The sequence below is a fragment of the Urocampus carinirostris genome, chromosome 15 (genome assembly GCF_059441175.1).
Source record: "Urocampus carinirostris isolate Australia breed hairy pipefish chromosome 15, RoL_Ucar_1.0, whole genome shotgun sequence".
Classification (NCBI taxonomy): domain Eukaryota; kingdom Metazoa; phylum Chordata; class Actinopteri; order Syngnathiformes; family Syngnathidae; genus Urocampus; species Urocampus carinirostris.
This window is the reverse complement of record NC_142363.1, coordinates 30,028,258-30,046,806: the sequence shown is the minus strand read 5'-3', so window position 1 is coordinate 30,046,806 and position 18,549 is coordinate 30,028,258. Positions and strand designations below refer to the sequence as shown.

Genomic DNA, 18,549 nt, shown 5'->3' with positions numbered 1-18,549 from the left:
ACCGTTTTTGACGACCTCTACTCTCCTCTCCCGGCTTTCGACTTGTTTCCGATCCCGACCATGTTTTTGCTCTTCTATCCCGGCTACTGTGCCTCACCAACTCGAACCTCACTGCTGCGACTAGCTTAAAATTTCATCTCGCTCTCTATTCTCCTTCATGGCAAACGTGACTGCTGCTAATATTAGCATATCGTCAGCAAGTCACGCCTCGTTCGAGAAAGATCAGGACAAAATGACACCGCACGTCCTACGCTTTCTCGCCGCGGATTAGCATCCGTGTTTTTTCGCGGCGAGTGTCAGCCATCTTGAGCGGCGAGACGTTTACGCCGAGTGAAAAAAGTCAAAAATAAAAAAAGTCCAATTAATAAACCCCCCCTCAACTCGTGTCAGACGCGGCGTATGAACGCGCGTGGGATGTAATTAGCGCGGTGTCTCAGTGGAGCGCCGTAGCGGGCGAAGCAATCTGCGGCGTGTTTGAACGTCCTGATGAAGTGACGTCCCTCCGCCCAGATCAAGTCGCTTTGTTTAATTTACAAATGGATTTCGCTCTAATTCTCAAATTATCGTCAGCGGCGTGAGAAGCTTTGCCAGGTGAAAAGTCTTCCGGGGGGGACGCCGCGCCCTGAATGCTAATCGGCCGAGTCGGATCTCTATTACTACAGTGGAACCTCGGTTTTCGAACGCCTCTCAGTTCCAACAAATCGGAGTCCGACCCAAAATTTCGAGAAATTCTTGCTTCGCTGTTCGGTCAAAAAATCGGAGTTCGAACGCCGGTAATGCGTGAGTGCGTACGCTAGGGTGCCATGCTGGGCGGCGTACGGGTGTTTTAGCCCCTTATTATGCCTCCGAAGAAAGTCAGTGCAAGCAGCAAAGTTGCTACAAGTGAAAAAAGAAAAGTAGTGCGTACAACTATTGCATTTAAGAAATAAATAATGGCAAAATATGAAGTGTCTGATCTTGCCTGCGCCTTCTGCTGACCACCACAAAGGTAAGAAATCCTATTCATAAATCTTTTCTTTATCCTTTTTTTTTTAATTTTTACACGTTCATGTTGGCGTAATCTTTCGTACGTAAGATTACGATAACGCCAACGTACGATTAGCCTGGGTTAGCTTTATGTTTACGTTACACATTCAAGGTAAACATTCAGGGTGTTGGAACGGAGCCCAACATTCAGGGTGTTGGAACGGAGCCCCCTTTACAATGAACCGCTCACCACTTGTTGTGGAGACCCGGGTGCTAAATGACTTGTAAACGACCTGATTTTTTTTTATTTTTACACGTTCATGTTAGCGTAATCTTTCGTACGGAAGATTACGATAACGCGGACGTACGATTAGCCTGGGTTAGCTTTATGATTACGTTAAACATTCAAGGTAAAGGTGTTGGAACGGATTAAAACGATTTACATTATTTTTAATGGGAAAAATGATTTCGGTGATCGAACAAATCGGTTTTTGAACAGGGTTCTGGAACGGATTATGGTCGAGAACCGAGGTCCCACTGTACTTTCATTTTGAACATTTCTCGAAATCCAAAAGGGGAAAAAAAAGACCCCTAACGAGATATGCATCTATTTTGTCTATTTTGTTCTTTTCATCTTTTCTGAAAAAGCTAACTTAGCCTAATGCAATTTTCTGTTTTTGGCTTTGTGCTGTCCGCTGCCAACATTTATAACATAGCAATCACTCCTTGCTTTTGTGGGGAGACTTTTGTTTATCTCTTAACCCAGTCTCTCTTTGCCTGCTTAATGCCCTGGGTAGAGGCTCAATTTTCACAAAACACCAAATAAGAATGCCACTGCACCCTAGTGTAGAGGAGGTGCAATTGCACTATATTCTAGTAAAGTTACAAAAAAAAATCCCAAAAGTCAAACGCGCCCACCCCAGGCACTTGTCCCACTTTTTGAGAACCACACCACTAATGTAAACAAAACTTCCAAAAACTGTAATTTAGCTTGATGCTAGTGTGCTAACATCCAGGAATAATGGTTTAATTTCCTTTTCTTGGAACACTCACACCCACTAGGCTTACTCATACAGTATACTGCGATCCCTCACAATGTGTGCTTAGTATTTTGCAGCCTCAGTGTATTGTGGGTTGAAAAATATTCAGTGATATCCATTATCCCCAATTACATAGTGCTGTGAGCAAAATGTGCATTTTTGTCCGGCATTTTTCACGTTCTGTCCACCAGAAAGCGGACTGCACTTGTGTGCGGCCACGATCCATTCGCATATTACTGCGGAAGGAGATCAGCAGAGCACTCTTCTGCTTTTTGTTCTGTTACCGTCTTCTTGCCCAAAACGAACTGAACTTGCGCAGCTGTGATCTGTTATCCCCAATCCCTTGTGGCTGCAAGTGGTGACCAGCAGAAGGCACTTTTGTTAGGAGGCGAGCAATTCTTGCCCGTTAAAAATGAACTGCACTGTTTTGGCCAGGATCCTTTATCCTCGGTCGACGGTTCCTGAGAGCAGGTCCAGAGCGCATAATTCTTTTGGTTTGGGTGACGAGAGCATGCTATCGTGGCCCGCTTAAAATGAGCTGCACTGTTTTTACATTGTGTGTCTCTTGTTTTAAGTTTTTCGTGTGGTATTGTAATTTTACCATGTATTTGTGTCATGTTCTGATGTTTTTTTATGATTTATTAAAAAAAAAAAAAAAATCATACTTTTGAATTTCTTGGAACGGATTAGCGAATTTACATTAAAAAAGCGTCTCGACTTACAACATTTTTCAGGTTACCAATCTACTCCTGGAACGAATTAAATTCGTAAGTAGAGGGATGACTGTGTGAGTATTGTTTACGTTTTCAAAAAGCATTTTTACTGTGTAAAAAGTAAAAAACGGACTGGTATTCTGATTTACTGCTTTATAGGTGGTGTGTTTTGTGAAAATGGCAAACGTTATGTTTTAATTTTGTAAATGAAAATTACAACGTGATCATTTTTGTAACACGTTTTATTTTCCACTTTGGAAACAAAATCGAATTTTGTTGTGCATTATGCTAATAAGATGATACTTGAACTTAATATAAGCCGTACAGGTCAAGTTTTTGAACCCCCCCTGAAACTGAGCAGCCCCGGTTCTACAAGGTAGACTTGGGAGCTCCAGTCTTCTCCCTTGGAAGCCTTGGAGTCAACCTTGATGGCGATATCCACTTGGAGGATGAAGCCCTACCACCGTTCACCACCCGTGATCTTGGGGTAGTAGTTCTCCTTTCTGGAATTCCCTGGACTTTGACCTTGACTGTGACTGAACCCAACCTTTGAAAGAAACTACTGAAAGGTTTACCCATCCATCCATTCATCCATTATCTTCCGCTTATCTGAGGTCGGGTGGCGGGGGCAGCAGCCTTAAAAGGGAAGCCCAGACGTCTTTATCCCCAGCCACCTCCTCCAGCTCATCCGACGGGATCCCGAGGTGTTTCCAAGCCAGCCGAGAGACATAGTCTCTCCAGGGTGTCCTGGGTCGCCCCCGGGGCCTCCTGCCTGTGGGACATGCCCGGAACCCCTTCCCGAGGGAGGCGTCCAGGAGGCATCCTTATCAGATGCCCGAGCCACCTCAACTGGCTCCTCTCAATGCGGAGGAGCAGTGGTTCCACACAGAGTCCCTCCCGGATGACTGAGCTTCTCACCTTATCTCTAAGGGAGAACCCAGACACCCTGTGGAGAAAACTCCTCCTCCTTGACCTGCTACCTTATTGTGGTGGAGGAGTTTGTGTGTCCCAATGATCCTAGGAGCTATGTTGTCGGGGGCTTTAAGCCCCTGGTAGGGTCACCCATGGCAAACAGGTTCTAGGTGAGTGGCCAGACAAAACGCAGATCAGACGAGCAAAAACATTCGTCCTGAATTTCCCTCGCCCGGAACAGCCCAAAGGGACGACGTGGGACCCTCTTCCCATGGGCTCACCACCTGTAGGGCCAAAGGGGTCGGGTGCTCAGAGAGCTGGGTAGCGGCCAAGGGAGGGGTCCTTGGCGCTACGATCCCCGGCTACAGAAACTGGCTTTTGGAAAAGGATCACCCAGTTTTCTTTATTTAATTTGGCACAGTATTCTGTAGATATTTTGTGTCTAGAAATAAATGTTTCACTCAAGACTAACACATTAACCTTCCTTTTAGTCATCATCCTTCCAATCTCCTCTCTCTTCCACTCAGTCGCTTTACTTCCACATCCTCTCACATTTAGCGACCCTAGAACTAGGGTTTGCGAGACCTTCCGGTCTCCCGCCCCAAAGTGAGTGGTTTCCTGTTTTGACTGGTGTGAGACAAGGGTGTGTGATGTCACCATGGCTGTTTAATGGGTACATGGATGGTGTGGTGAGAGAGGTGAATGCAAGAGTTTTTGGCAGAGGAGTAGAGATGATGGATAACAGTGTAACGGGGTGGCAGGTAAGTCAGTTGTTGTTTGCAGATGACACGCTTGTGGCTGATTCTGAGGAAACATTGAGAAGGTTGGTAATGGAGTTTGGAAGAGTATGTGATAGGCGTTAGTTATGTGTGAATGTTGGGAAGAGTACGGTGATGAAGTGTCCACGTGATGGAGTGGGAATGGTGTTGGAAATAAGGTTGCATGGACAGGTGCTGGAAGAAGTTGAAAGCTTTAGGTACTTGGGTTGGGATGTGGCTGCAGTTGGTGGATCAAGGAAGCAAGGTTTTGGGTGTTCTGAGGAGAGTGATGAGCAACAAGAGTATGGGTATGGATGTTAAGAGGGAACTGTATGAGTGTCTGTGCCGAATGTGTTGTATGGTGCAGAGACTTGGAGCCTGAACGCAGATTTGAGAAGGAAATGAAATGTTTTTGAGATGAAGTGTTTGAGGAGTATGTTAGGAGTGACAAGATTGGATAGATTGAGAAATGAAATTGTGAGAGACAGAACTGGAGTAGTAGTGGACCTGAGCAAGCGTGTGGATAAAAGAGTACTCAGTTGGTTTGGACACATGGAGAGGAATGTTGAAGAGGATCTACAGAGCAGAAGTCAATGGAAGGAGACCAAGAGGAAGGCCACGATTGAAGTGGATGGATGGTGTCATGAGTGCTCTGCAGGAAAGTGTTCTAAATCTAGAGCTCTTGTTGGTGACAGGAATGAGTGGAGAGGTGTTGTCAAAGGATAGTGGGATGTTTATGTGCATTCTAAGGGATGGGCAGGGCACCCGTATGATGCAGCAGGGGTAAACCAGTGAAAGCTGCCGGGCCCTGCTGTTGAACAGAAGAGTGTGTTGTGTCACCCTGACCCGAGTGACACGGCTGCTTTCTTGTGGTGTACATACCCTGAGCTAGCGATTGCGGTCTTGGTTACCTGGTTCCGGCGTCTCAGGGTGCGGCGAAGTGGACGAAGCCGACGAAGCGCCGTCCTCGTTGGGGGCGCTCGGGCACAGTGACGACGTACCCCGACCGGGCGGCACCTTCATGCCCAGCTGCTCCGCCATCTCTACGTGGTCGGCCGGGTGTACGTAATCGAAAACGCTGCTCCCCGTTAACTCCACCTGAAAAAAAAATCGGTATTTCTTCTTTAGGAATCACAATTGACGTTTTTAGCCGTCAATGGAAGTGAATGAGTTGGGTTAGGAGTCATGATTTAAGAACGTAATTTTTCACATTAAGAGTCACTGTAACCATTTTTCTCTAGTTCAAAACAAAAGAAAATTGGCGGCAAATTAAAAGTATTGTGCGCTGTATTTTGCGGGTTAATTCCTCCGAGTAGACAAAGGGATTACCTCGCTGTAATCGTGTTATTAAGCGATTTCTTGCAGGCAGCCTGGTGCGTTTTAAACCCTAGTGCCAGTTAAAGAGGGCGTAGCGCTGAAAATACCGAGCCTCATGGGAGTTGTGGTTTTTGCTTACATATAGCAGAGCTAATTGGATAAACACGCACAAATTAAGGGAGAAAATTGAAAAATAATTCACTGTACTTCCACGAATAACCAAAATGAAACACTCATGTCATCAAGTGGCAGGAAAATAAACGTAACATATATTTTATTTTGTGTGTTTTTTAAATGTATATATAATTTACATTCAAAACGTCACGGTGTAAAAAAACCTTCACGCACAAACGATTTTAAATGAAAAATTTCAAGTTACATTCTAAAAAATAAGAAAAATTAAACAAACACCATCAAGTGGTAGAAAAATTGGCACTAACAAAAATAGTATGTTTATTGTCTACATTAAATATAATGTAAACCAGAAAGTGAACTGTACTCTGGCGGATGCAATCCATTATCCTCGATAGCATATTGTTGTGGGCGAGAATAGGCCCGGGCAGTTCTGTTTTGCAGTTCTGTCCGCCAAAAAGTAAACTGGACTCATGCAGCCACGTTCCATTATCCCTGAACGCATATTGCTGTTAGCAAGCACCGGCACAACACACTTTTCCACTAAAATGAACTTGATTTCTCCAGCCACGATCCATTATATACGATCTGATATTGTTGCAAACGTGGACCAGGAAACGGATCTTTTATCGGGAGGCATGCAGTTTTGGCTTTCCTAAAATAAAATCGACGGTTGTGGCCCTGATCCGTTATCCCTGGTTGACTATTGCTGGGACCAACGGTTGCTTGAGCACATTTTTCTCGGCCCACCTAAGATGAACTGCACTGTCTTGGCCATGATTCATTATCCCCAGTAGACTGTTGCAAAGAACTGGAACCGAAAGAGCAAACTTGTGTCATGCATGGTGGCTTTTTCATTCTTTCTGCCTAAAATAAACAACACTCATGCAGCCGCGATCCATTATCCCCTGTCGACAGGGTTGGGTAGGGTTACTTTAACTGGATTACTTTCAATGACTTTTGGATGACTCCAATTCCAAATATGCTAATAAAAGACAAAAGAAACTAAATATGAATCAAATGATGACTCACAACACGTGGTAAGCTTTCTCTCCTGGCTTTGATCTCTTTGATCTCCGGCAAAACGAACATAAAATGCGACAGAAACCAAATGAAAAGAAATCCAAACAGCTTGCCAACATCATTTTTGCCGTTCCATGTATTCCGTTACTCCCCAAGCCTGCACAAAATCTAGTAATTTTATTCATATTTAGTTTCTTTTGTCTTTTATTAGCATATTTGGTATTGGAGTAATCCAAAAGTAATTGAAAGTAATCCAGTTAAAGTAACCCTACCCAACCCTGCCTGTCGACTATTGTTGCGTACAGTGGCCGGCAGAGTGTATGTTAAAAATGGGGATGGCAAACTTTTCCGAATAAGGACAGGAGTTCTGGTCCCCATTAACCACAAGGAATTCCAGGATATCTATTTTATCCGCGAAAAGTAAAAAATAATACACGCTGTCTCTTTAAAACGAAAAACTCTCACATAAACACGTCCTTTCTAACCTTTTTTTCCGTGTACAAATTTGTTCCACATTTTAGCTCGGCTCAATCGGCGTTTGAAGGGTGAGTAAAACAAATGTACCCTGAAAATAAAACATGGCGGCAATAAAAACAAGGAGGTTAATTTTAAAAATATTACAGCTTCCCATTAATCTCAATCTTTGATGGCGTTTTCATTAGCTTGAAAACGTGCGCGCCAACTAGCGCACGTACGTACACACGGGCAGTGCCCGGCGACGAATGTTTGAGCTCCTGGTGACTTTGCAAAGAAGTAATCAAATAAATGGATGTGGGCTGGCTGGCAGCGCGCAAAATTAATGAGGACATTAAACATGAGCTAAGTGGGATAATATTCCGACTTTGACGGCGCATAATTAGTCGTCGGTCGCTAACGAGCTAGCGCCCGTTCTCGGCTCGACTCGGACGTTCCTCGCACCGATTCTTGACTCGAAGATTTGTGACGGTCTGCCTCGTCGGCGTGGAAACCGGTTTGTTTATTTTTGTTAGGATAGCACAAAACAGGAAGTCGGACGTTTTAGTTTAAAGTAGGGTATAGGTCATAAAATTGGGTCTTAAAGTTAAAAAGAAAAGCAGTTTATTCACAGTGCCTAGTGAAATTATTGTCCCCCAAGAACTTTTTGTCATATTGCCACATTTCAGTCTTCAAACTTTTACCTCCAAAACTGAAAATATATTCTAAGTATCAGACAGAATCGTGACGCGAAACCATTTTATACTCTACTTACAAAAACATTGGCTCCTGTTTGTTAAGCCAACTGACTCCAATGTTGATCTAAACGACTAACAAAGACAGAATGCACCTGTGTGTCAATAAGTCTCAGTTGAAATGTACCTGCTCTGTGATAGGCTCAGAGGTCTGTGAAAGGATACACTGGAAAACAGACAGCATTACGAAGACCAAAGAACACACCAGGCAGGTCTGGGATAGCGTTGTGTAAAAGTTCAACCCAGGAATGGGATACAAGAAGATTTTGCAAGATTTACAGATCTCGCAGAGCCCCCGTGTGAGCAAAAATAACAAAATGGAGAGAGCATACCAAGAACTGGCCGTTACTCTAAAATTTCGGCCTAAAAAAGGAGAAAACTAATTAGTGTGGCAACCAAGAGGCCCATTATCACATTGGATGGCTTGCAGGCCTACACAGGTGATGTGGGACGAATCACATTGGACAACTATAGGTCGTCTATCTATCTATCTACCTTGGTCATATCCCTCAAGAGGGGTGACTGACAGCAAGACACACACATACAATAACAAAGAAAATAAAAGGGAAATAAATAGCAAAAAAACCCACATAAAAACCTTTGGACCATGGCCAACCCAATTGCCCAAACACCCAAACAAGTTAGGCACCTCGGCACCCAAGTTAGTCATGCTTTCGTCCCTCCAGATGAAATGGGACACCAGAAAGCGGCCATGTCACTCGGCTCAGGGTGACACAACACACTCTTTTGTTCAACAGCAGGGCCCGACAGCTTTCACTGGTTTACCCCTGCCGCATCATACGGGTGCCCAGCCCATCCTTAAGAGCGCGTCCACAATCCCACTATCCTTTCACAAGAAAGAATACCATAAAATGGCCCGTTTGGTGTTAACAAGAAGCCACATGGGAGACACAGATAACATGCGGAACAAGGTACTCTGGTCAGAGGACACCAAAATTGAACTATTTGGGCTGAATGCAAAGTATTACATTTGATGTAAGAGTAACATTGCACATCACCCTGAAAACACCATCCCCACAATCAAACATGGGGGTTGCAACCTCATGCTCTGGGGTTGATTTTCTTTAGCAGGGACTGGTATTATCATTAGAGTTGATAGAAAGATGGATAGAGCCAATCAGGGTGATTCTGGCAGCAAAACTGTTGGAGTCTGCAAGATACCTGAGACGGGTGCAGGTAAACCTTCCAACGGAATAACAGTCCTAAATATAAAGCTATCAACAAATGGTTTAAATCAAACAATATCTAGGTGTTAGAACGGCCAGCCCTAAGTCCAGACCTCAATCCTATAGAGCAGGCATGTCCTAAGGCCGGCCCTGGGGCCAGTTGGGGCCCGTGATCGAATTTCTTTTGGCCCTTGGCCTCTGGTAAAATCAATTATATGTTCCCTGCCAGGTATGTTGACCGCAGTATGAAATAAAATTGTACCCCCCAAAAATAAAAATCACCATTTTACCAGCGAATGGCAGTAGCCCCCTTCTGACACCTTGCCCTTGGCTTTCTGTGAGAATTTTAGCCTGCCCCATGTCCGACATGGCGACAGTAAATAAGAAAAGGAAAGTTGACTGTGAGGGCCGGCACTCCACGACAAGTGGAAATTGACGTATTTTTAGTCGAAATCCAAAACAACTGCGTCTGCCTAATTTGCCAAGAGACTTTAGCTAATTTCAAAGAATATAACATCAAGAGGCACTGCCAGACGAAACAAGCTGACTACGAAAAGCTAACTGAAATCCAATGCTGTGAAAAGGTGAAGCAACTGGAATCTGTCTTCACGACACAGCAGCGCTTCTTCGTGAGACCCTGCGAGTCCAATGAAAACGCTACAAAGACGAGCTATGAGGTCTATCTACCTATCTACCTCTATCTATCTACCCTGGTCATCTCCCTCAAGGGGGGTGACCAACAGCAAGACAAACGCATACAAAAATAAAAACAATTTTAAAGAAAAGGAAAATCTAGCAAAAACACCAAATTCTTTGGACCATGGCCAACCCAAATGCCCAAACATCCAAACAAGTTAAGCACCTCGGCACCCAAGTTGGTCATGCTTTCGTCCCTCCAGATGAAACGGGACACCAGAAGTCACTCGGGTCAGGGTGACATAACACACTCTTCTGTTCAACAGCAGGGCCCGACACCTTTCACTGGTTTACCCCTGCCGCATCATACAGGTACCTTGCCCATCCCTTAGAACGCGTCCAACAGCCCACTATCCTTTGACAACACCTCTCCACTCATTCCTATCACCAACAAGAGCCCTAGCTTCCTTTATATTTAGACCTCTTTCCTGCAGCGCACTCAGAAGTCCATCCATCCATGTCAATCGTGGCCTTCCTCTTGGTCTCCTTCCATTTACTTCTGCTCTGTAGATCCTCTTCAACATTCCTCTCCATGTGTCCAAACCAACCAAGTACTCTTTTATCCACACGCTTTCTCAGTTCCACTACTACTCCAGTTTTGTCTCTCACACATTCATTTGTCAAACTATCCAATCTTGTCACTCCTAACATACTCCTCAAACACTTCATCTCAAAAACATTTCATTTCCTTCTAAAATCTGCGTTCAGGCTCCAAGTCTCTGCACCATACAACACAGTCGGCACAATCACACTCTCATACAGTCCCCTCTTAACATCCATACTCATACTCTTGTTGCTCATCACTCTTCTCATCACTATGCTTCCTTGATTCACTCTGTGCAATACCTCGCACTCCACTCCAACAACTGCAGCCGCAGGACAAAGACTAGGAACCTTCCTGTGGTGTCCTGCGAAGGGCTCTCTCCCGGGGGAGCCTTACAAATCCAACTCAATCCACTCAGACTCGCTCTCTCTATCTTTCCTGGTCCTCTCTCCTTCTTTGTCTCTCCTTTTCTCTCTTCCCCCTTTACACTCTTGTCTCTCATTTTCTCTATCCCTCTCTTTCCTACTCTCCCCCCCCCACCTCTCTCACTCTTTTCCCCCTTCTTGCGTTTTACTCTGTCTGTCTGTCTCTTTCTATCTGTCCCTCTCTTTCTCTATGTAATCTTTCTTCTACTCTCCTCTCTCTGTTCTTCTTAGGGCGGGCGACATCGAGAGCAACCCTGGCCCCCAGTCCAAATGCCAGTGGTGCTTTCGAACCATTCGCTGCGACCACACCCCAATCACCTGTACTACCTGCCCACGGGGCTTCCATGAATCATGCACCGGCCTGTCCAAACGTATAAGGACTTCAGAGGCTTGGTTTGCTTGGGTCACACCCCATCAGGCCTGGCGGCACAGGACAGTCGCAGCCCCCTCTCCTTCGGAGAACTACGGAGCCTCCCATGAGCGAGTCTAGCGCTACTAAGGATTACCTTAGGCGCCTTGAGTGACTCAAAAACAACAACAACAACTGCAGCCACATCCCAACCGAAGTACCTAAAGCTTTCAACTTCTTCCAGCACCTGTCCATGCAACCTTATTTCCGACGCCATGCCCACTCCATCACGTGAACACCTTATCACCTTACCCAAGCAGTCTAAAACTTGAAATACATTTGGTTTATTTTCACAATTGTGTTTCACGTGTTGTTGATTCTGAGAAAATACAAGATTAAATCAAAGATATTGGGCGGCCAATACTTTTGCAAGGCCTTGTATGTGATGGCTTTTGGGAATCAATTATCAAAATGTAGCGTTTACCAAATTGTTCGAATGAGTTATCTGACTCCATTAACCAAACACAACCTACATTCACACAACAATTTATGCGCGCTCGTTTCTTGAGGGAAAAGATGAACAAGAAAGCCGACAATTTAACACGGGGGCAGATTTCATTTTATTTCAGCTCTCTCCTTATTGGCCCACGTCTCCCCGCACAATGGCGTGCCTACTCCTAACATGGGCGTGCCAAGGAAGCCCCCCTGGGCTTCACCATCTCGTCGCAGAGCGTCGCGATGTCTGGAATGTTCAAAACAACACCGAGCGTTTCTACATCATCAGGGCCTTTCTGCGTCTGGATGTGCTGATTATCTTATCAGCCTTACGTCCCGTTCCCGCCGTTCCGGTAAACAACATTTTCCACCAGGGTGCCCTGACATCGCACCACAGCCCAGTCAGTGAATATCTTTTGCATTAAATGTAATTTGTATTCGATCGTACAAAATCCTTCATAATCCAATGTATAAAATCCGTCACACAATTTATGGATCCATTAGCAAGCTTGGAATCACCTGCATTGGAATAGAGAATCTTCAAAAACCAGACAGGACATGCTGCCCTTGAGAACCAGAGGTAGAGCTGGTCAAACTTGGCCCTGGCTGACGACTTGAGGAAATTCGAGTGGCATGTTAGGACACACACAATCCCGTATAACGCATGAAGCACAGTTAAGGAAACAAGTCCCGTTCTCGCCGTTCCTGTAAACAACATTTTCCACCCGGGTGCCCTGACCTCGCACCACAGCCCAGCCAGGGAATATCTTTTGTATTACATGTAATTTGTATTCGATCGTATAAAATCCTTTATAGTCAAATGTATAAAATCCTTCAGGATGAAAATGGTGAAAGTAAGAAAAGGATTGTTTCAAATACAGTCCAAATGAGATGTCTTCTTCATATCTTTCCTTACTTTCTTTTTCTTACGTTATCTTTTGCATTGAATGTAATTTGTATTCGATCGTATAAAATCCTTTATAGTCAAATGAGTAAAATCCTTCACGGGGAACGTTTTGGAAGCGGTTTCCTACTTATACTTTGTTATTATGGGATGCCTGCCAACAGGCGGGATTACCACTAAAAGTGTGAGCGTTTGGACAGATAGGACAAGTATGTTATCAGTCCGATGAACGAGGATGAATTTCTCGGCGACACACACACCGACACACCGAAATAAATACACTCTGCTTGTCAGCCGCTCAAAAGATGACAAATGAAGGCTCCGATATGAAGTCTTTGGCGTGTCGGCGTGTGTTTGCGTGTCACCTGAGTGTGATAGAACGTGATCTATTACAGCAAACGGAACGCAGGATGCTCAAAAACAATCACCTCACGCCGACCGTGAAGGAAGCAAAACACCAACGCTGCCATCAGTGTTCCCTCTAAACATTCTCAGCGCACAAGAAAATCTAGCCAGTGCACAAAAATCAGGGCTCAAAATTACTAATTAAGAAGCGACTTAAGTCAAAGTTACAGTGCATGAAGGTAAAAATACACGGGTTCCCCCGACGTTGTGTCCTAAATGCGGTATTTTGAAGTCGAGTCGAAGTGGAACGAAGTTGAGTAAAGTTAGTAGAGTTTGTCGAGAACCGGCTTCTTCGGCTCGGCTCACTAAAAGGAACCGGCTCTTTCGGGTCCTCAACAGCTCTTCTGGTTGTTTTTGCTTCTTTAATCCCAACATGACCAAATATTATGTACATTATGCACAAAATGACTTCAAGGAAGGGGGGAATAGAACAAAAAAGAAAAAAATACCAAAATGAAAAAGTAGTGAAAAGCTGAGAAAAAAAGAAACAAAAGGAAGAGAAAAAAAGAAGGAAGAATTTAGAAAAAAGCCGGAAAAAAGAAAAGAAAGAAACAAAGGAAAAAAAGTAAATAAAGAACAAAAAGAAAAAAGTAACAGCTCGGAAAAAATAAACACAATGAGATTTTTCTTTAAAGGAATTTTAAAAAAAAGTCGAAAAAAAACACGGAAAAAAGAAGAAAAAGTTTGTGTTGCATTCAAATAATTTCCAATTACCGTAAATTCCGGACTATAAGCCGCTACTTTTTTCCCAAACGTTCAACCCTGCGGCTTATTCAGTGATGCGGCCAATTTATGTCATTTTTCTAACGGCCGCCTGCGCTCGAGTACAAAAGGTAATCGCAATCGAGCAGTCCGATATAGAAGGAAACTATACTTTGCGAGCGTGTTCCTAGTAGTGTTTTGCTACCCTTCACAGGCACGGTTTGGGACGAAAGCTATATTATTATTATTAAAGCTTTGAAAACTCTCTCGGTGTACCGTCTTTCTTTGTAAATATGTGTCACCTATGTATAATATGTATTTGCGACTGTATATTTTTGTAATGGATTTATTTTAGAAACTTATTCTGATATGTTTTGTACGAGCAAACGAGAAAGAAGGGGCGGAGCAAACGTGGGCTGACGGGAAGTGGAGTAAAGGTGAGACGTGTTTGTGGACGCGGCCGACAATAGTGGATATATATTTTTCCCACCCTTACCTTTGGAAATATACACTTTTTTCCTTGGGTTACTTTCAACGGGCACCTGGACTCTGCAGGTCTGCATTAAATCTTAAGTACCGGTATCATTTTCCATTCAATTTGCCGGCTGTGTTTATTGGACTTAATCGGGTATTGGTTAATTTTATGTTTGAATTGCGTTTTTTTCAATGTGGGCGCATGCGGCTAATATGCAGGTGCGGCTTGTGTATGTACAAAATCGGTTTTCCTCCCGAAATGTGACGGGTGCGGCTTATAATCAGGTGCGCTCTATCGTACATGAGTCAATTCATTCAAAAGAGAAAAATCATTTTGCATTGCCGGAAACTCAGCAAAATGTAACTTCATGTCAAGTTTGATAATGGATTAGTTGCCACACTTGGGATTATGGTTGCTCACTGTCGTTCCAAGCGTTGCTCACCGACTTTGTGTGAACGCTCAGACCCCTGGAAAATTAGAGGAACATTGCAGGTGACCCCAGGTAAAAATGCCGTATAGTATAGTGAGGAAATTAGCTCCGAACCCCCCATTACCCCACAAAAAACATTAAAATAGCAAAATATGATATAGCAGGTAACCAAATATGCAATATACGCCAATAACATAAACACACGTGTATAGGAAAAGTGAAATTTTATTGACTTTTGGTGTGACGTGATTTGATCTGGTATAGTGGAGTTAGTGGGTGGATGCAAAGGTAGAGAATACAGTGGATTCAAATGAAAAACTTTCTCAAGGTTTCTCTTTTGAGTTGTTCCTTGCCCGCATGTTGGTTTAAGATCAGGTTATTGTGTCATTTTACTCTTTATTCATTTTGACAGGGAACATTGGTTGCAATGCATTTTGGGTGTTTGGAACGACAACACGCAACTGACTCCCGTATGTGTGAGAGGAGCCCCAGAGGAGCAGGAAGCGGGCGATCGATGCCGGCTCTCACACATTGGCGTCTCAGTGGCCCGGATCGCTAAAGATTCTTCGACCTGCTGACACCGACACACACCGCAAGCTAAGCGGCTGCATAGAGCCCCGCGACCACTAGGGGGCCCCCAAGAGTGGTTCACTTTTACAGTGCCACCATTGTCACTTCTAGACGCACTATTCCTAATCTCTCGTATCACCCATTTTCTCCATCTCTGTATTCCGCCAGTAATGTTTTTTTGTATTTTTATTCCAAAAAGTGAATAGTTGGACATTGTTTGATCTCATCTTGTAAATTGTTCCAAAGTTTGACTCCACACGCAGACACACACATACTTTTCCTGGTGGTTCTCACTTCTACAGAAATACAAGAAAAGTACTACACAAGAACTACAAAACTAATTATCAAATATAGTGCTTCAAAACCCGGACCTCATATATTATTTTAATTTTATTCTAAAAATAAAAATACAAAAATGCTACTACAATAAAACTATATTACAAAATACTACTACTACTCCATAAATACTACAAAAACGACAGTAATATTACCAAAATACTAAAGAAATATGACAAAACTACTACAATACTACATTGTTTGATCTCGTCTATCAAATTGTTCCAAAGTTTGACTCCACACGCAGACACACAGATACTTTTCCTGGTGGTTCTCACTTCTACAGAAATACAAGAAAAGTACTACACAAGAACTACAAAACTAATTATCAAATATAGTGCTTCAAAACCCGGACCTCATATATTATTTTAATTTCATTCTAAAAATAAAAATACAACTACAATAAAACTATATTACAAAATACTACTACTACTACTACTCCAAAAATACTACAGTAATATTACAAAATTACTAAAGAAATATGACAAAAATACTACAATACTACATTGTTTGATCTCATCTTGTAAATTGTTCCAAAGTTTGACTCCACACGCAGACACACACATACTTTTCCTGGTGGTTCTCACTTCTACAGAAATACAAGATAAGTACTACACAAGAACTACAAAACTAAATATCAAATATAGTGCTTCAAAACCCGGACCTCATATATTATTTTGATTTCATTCTAAAAATAAAAATACAAAAATACTACAACAGTAAAACTATATTACAAAGTACTACTACAGAATGATTTACTCCAAAAATACTACCAAAAAAACCTAAAAAAAGAAATATGACAAAAATACTACTATGGAAATACGACTAAAATAATCCTAAAATATTGCTTTGAAAATACATCAATTATACTTCTACAGAAATACAACAAAAATACTACCCAAGAAATACAAAACGAAATATCAAATATAGTCCTTCAAAACGGGGACCTCATATATTATTTTAATTTTATTTTAAAAATAAAAATACAAAATACTACTACAATAAAACTATATTACAAAATACTACTACTACTCGAAAATACTACACAAAAACTACAGTAATATTACAAAAATACTAAAGAAATATGAAAATACTACAATGGAAATACTACAAAAATAATACTAAAATATTGCTTTGGAAATACATCAATTATACTTCTACTGAAATACTAAAAAAATATAAATACAGCATGCTATAATGTAAAAGAACTACCAGAGAAATATTAATACAAAAATACTACAAAAAGTTTACAACAGAAAAATACTTCTATGGAAATACTACAAAAATTCTACAAAAATACTACAAAAATACCTCTTTGGAAATACATCAATTATACTCATACTGAAATATTTATATAAAAAAACAATACTATAATGTAAAAAAACTATTACAGAAATATTACTTCAAAAATACTACTACAAGATGTTTACAACCAAAATACTACAAACTACACCTACAGCAATACTATAAAAGTCCTCCTATGGAAATACCACAAACATCATACAAAAATAAAACTACAGTAACACTACTACAAAAAATACTACAGAAATACTACAGATATACAGAAAACATTAGTATATGGAAATATTACAAAATACAAAAGTACTAAAAAAAATACTACAAAATTACTATAATCCTAAAACTACTGACATTCAAAAATACTACAGATATACAACAAAAAAATCGAAATACAACAAAAGTACTACAGAAATACTAAAAAAATACTTCTATGGAAATACGACAAAAAATTACTTCAGATATACGACAAAAATACTACAAGAATAAAACTACAACAACGACAAACTACGGAACTTCAATAAAAATCCGACTTCAGAAATACTAAAAAAAAAAAAATCTTACAGTAATACTGCAAAACACCTAATATACTATTTCAATCTAATTCAGAGATGTCAAACTCATTTGAACTCGGGGGCCACATGATAGAACAAACATTCTGTCAGGGGCCGGACTAGTAGGTTAAAGAGAAAGAAAAGGAGAAATAAAGAAATAAGAGAAAGAGGGAGGGAAAAGGAGCGAGGGCGGGACAAAGAAAGAAAAAGAGAGAGAGGGAGGGAGCTTAAGAAACAAAAGATAAAAAGTCGCGAGAGAGGGGGAAAAGAAAGGGAGAGGAAGAAAAAAAATCCAAAGAGAAATAGAAAGACAGAAGGAGAGAAAAGAGAAAAGAAAGTGAAAAGGGTAGGGAGAAAGAAAAAGAAAAGAGAGAAAAGGAAAAAAGGAAGTTAGAGCAAAAGAGGTTAAAAGACACAGAGAGAGAAAGAGACAAAGAGCAACAAAGGAAGAGAAAAGGAGAGAGAGAGAGGGAGAGTGGGAGAAAAGGGGTGGAAAAGAGAAAAAGAAAGAGAGAGAGAGAGAGAGAGAGAGAGAGAGAGAGAGAGAGAAAGAGAGAGAGAGAGAGAGAGAGAGAGAGAGAGAGAGAAATAAATACAAGTACAGTGTCTTTGTGAGAGACACCTGGCTTTGGCAACGTCAAGTTGACATATTTCAACCTGCAGCTTGTTTTTCTCTTGCGCTTCTCTGAGTGTTGTCTCGCGGGCCGGATTCAATCCCTTAGTGGGCCTGATCTGGCCCGCGGGCCGCCTGTTTGACACCTGTGATCTAATTGTTTCAAAACCAATTTAAGAAAACTAATCAATTTCAAAAGAAGTATAACAGTGTCGTTTTCTAAAGAAAATCAAATTTGAAAAACATATTTTTGTCGGCTTTTACAACGTCAAAATATTGTTTACGATGTAGAGTATTCAACGTTTGGTCAGAATTTTGTTTCGCAATGTCAGAAAATGATCAAAAAATGTCAAAATATGTGAAGTGAATACTGTGTTTTAAGTCAATCACATAGACATATTATCTGAATGATACTGGTGGAATATCAGGTTGGGGAGGGGGGCGTTAGCTAGCATTTGCGCATCAAAGGTTGCCGTGACAACTCCACCACAGTGGTCCG

At 41.9% G+C, this 18,549-nt stretch overlaps 1 protein-coding gene across 3 annotated transcripts in view; it reads right to left on the bottom strand.

Annotated features, from left to right (window-relative positions):
- The window catches only part of npas3 (neuronal PAS domain protein 3), a 250,733-nt gene that overhangs the window by 43,612 nt on the left and 188,572 nt on the right, over window positions 1-18,549 (bottom strand). For all 3 annotated transcript variants that reach the window (XM_088354313.1, XM_088354314.1, XM_088354315.1), the window contains one exon: window positions 5,301-5,487. In XM_088354313.1, coding sequence (XP_088210439.1) covers window positions 5,301-5,487 — 187 coding nt within the window. The remainder of the gene's footprint in view (window positions 1-5,300; window positions 5,488-18,549) is intronic.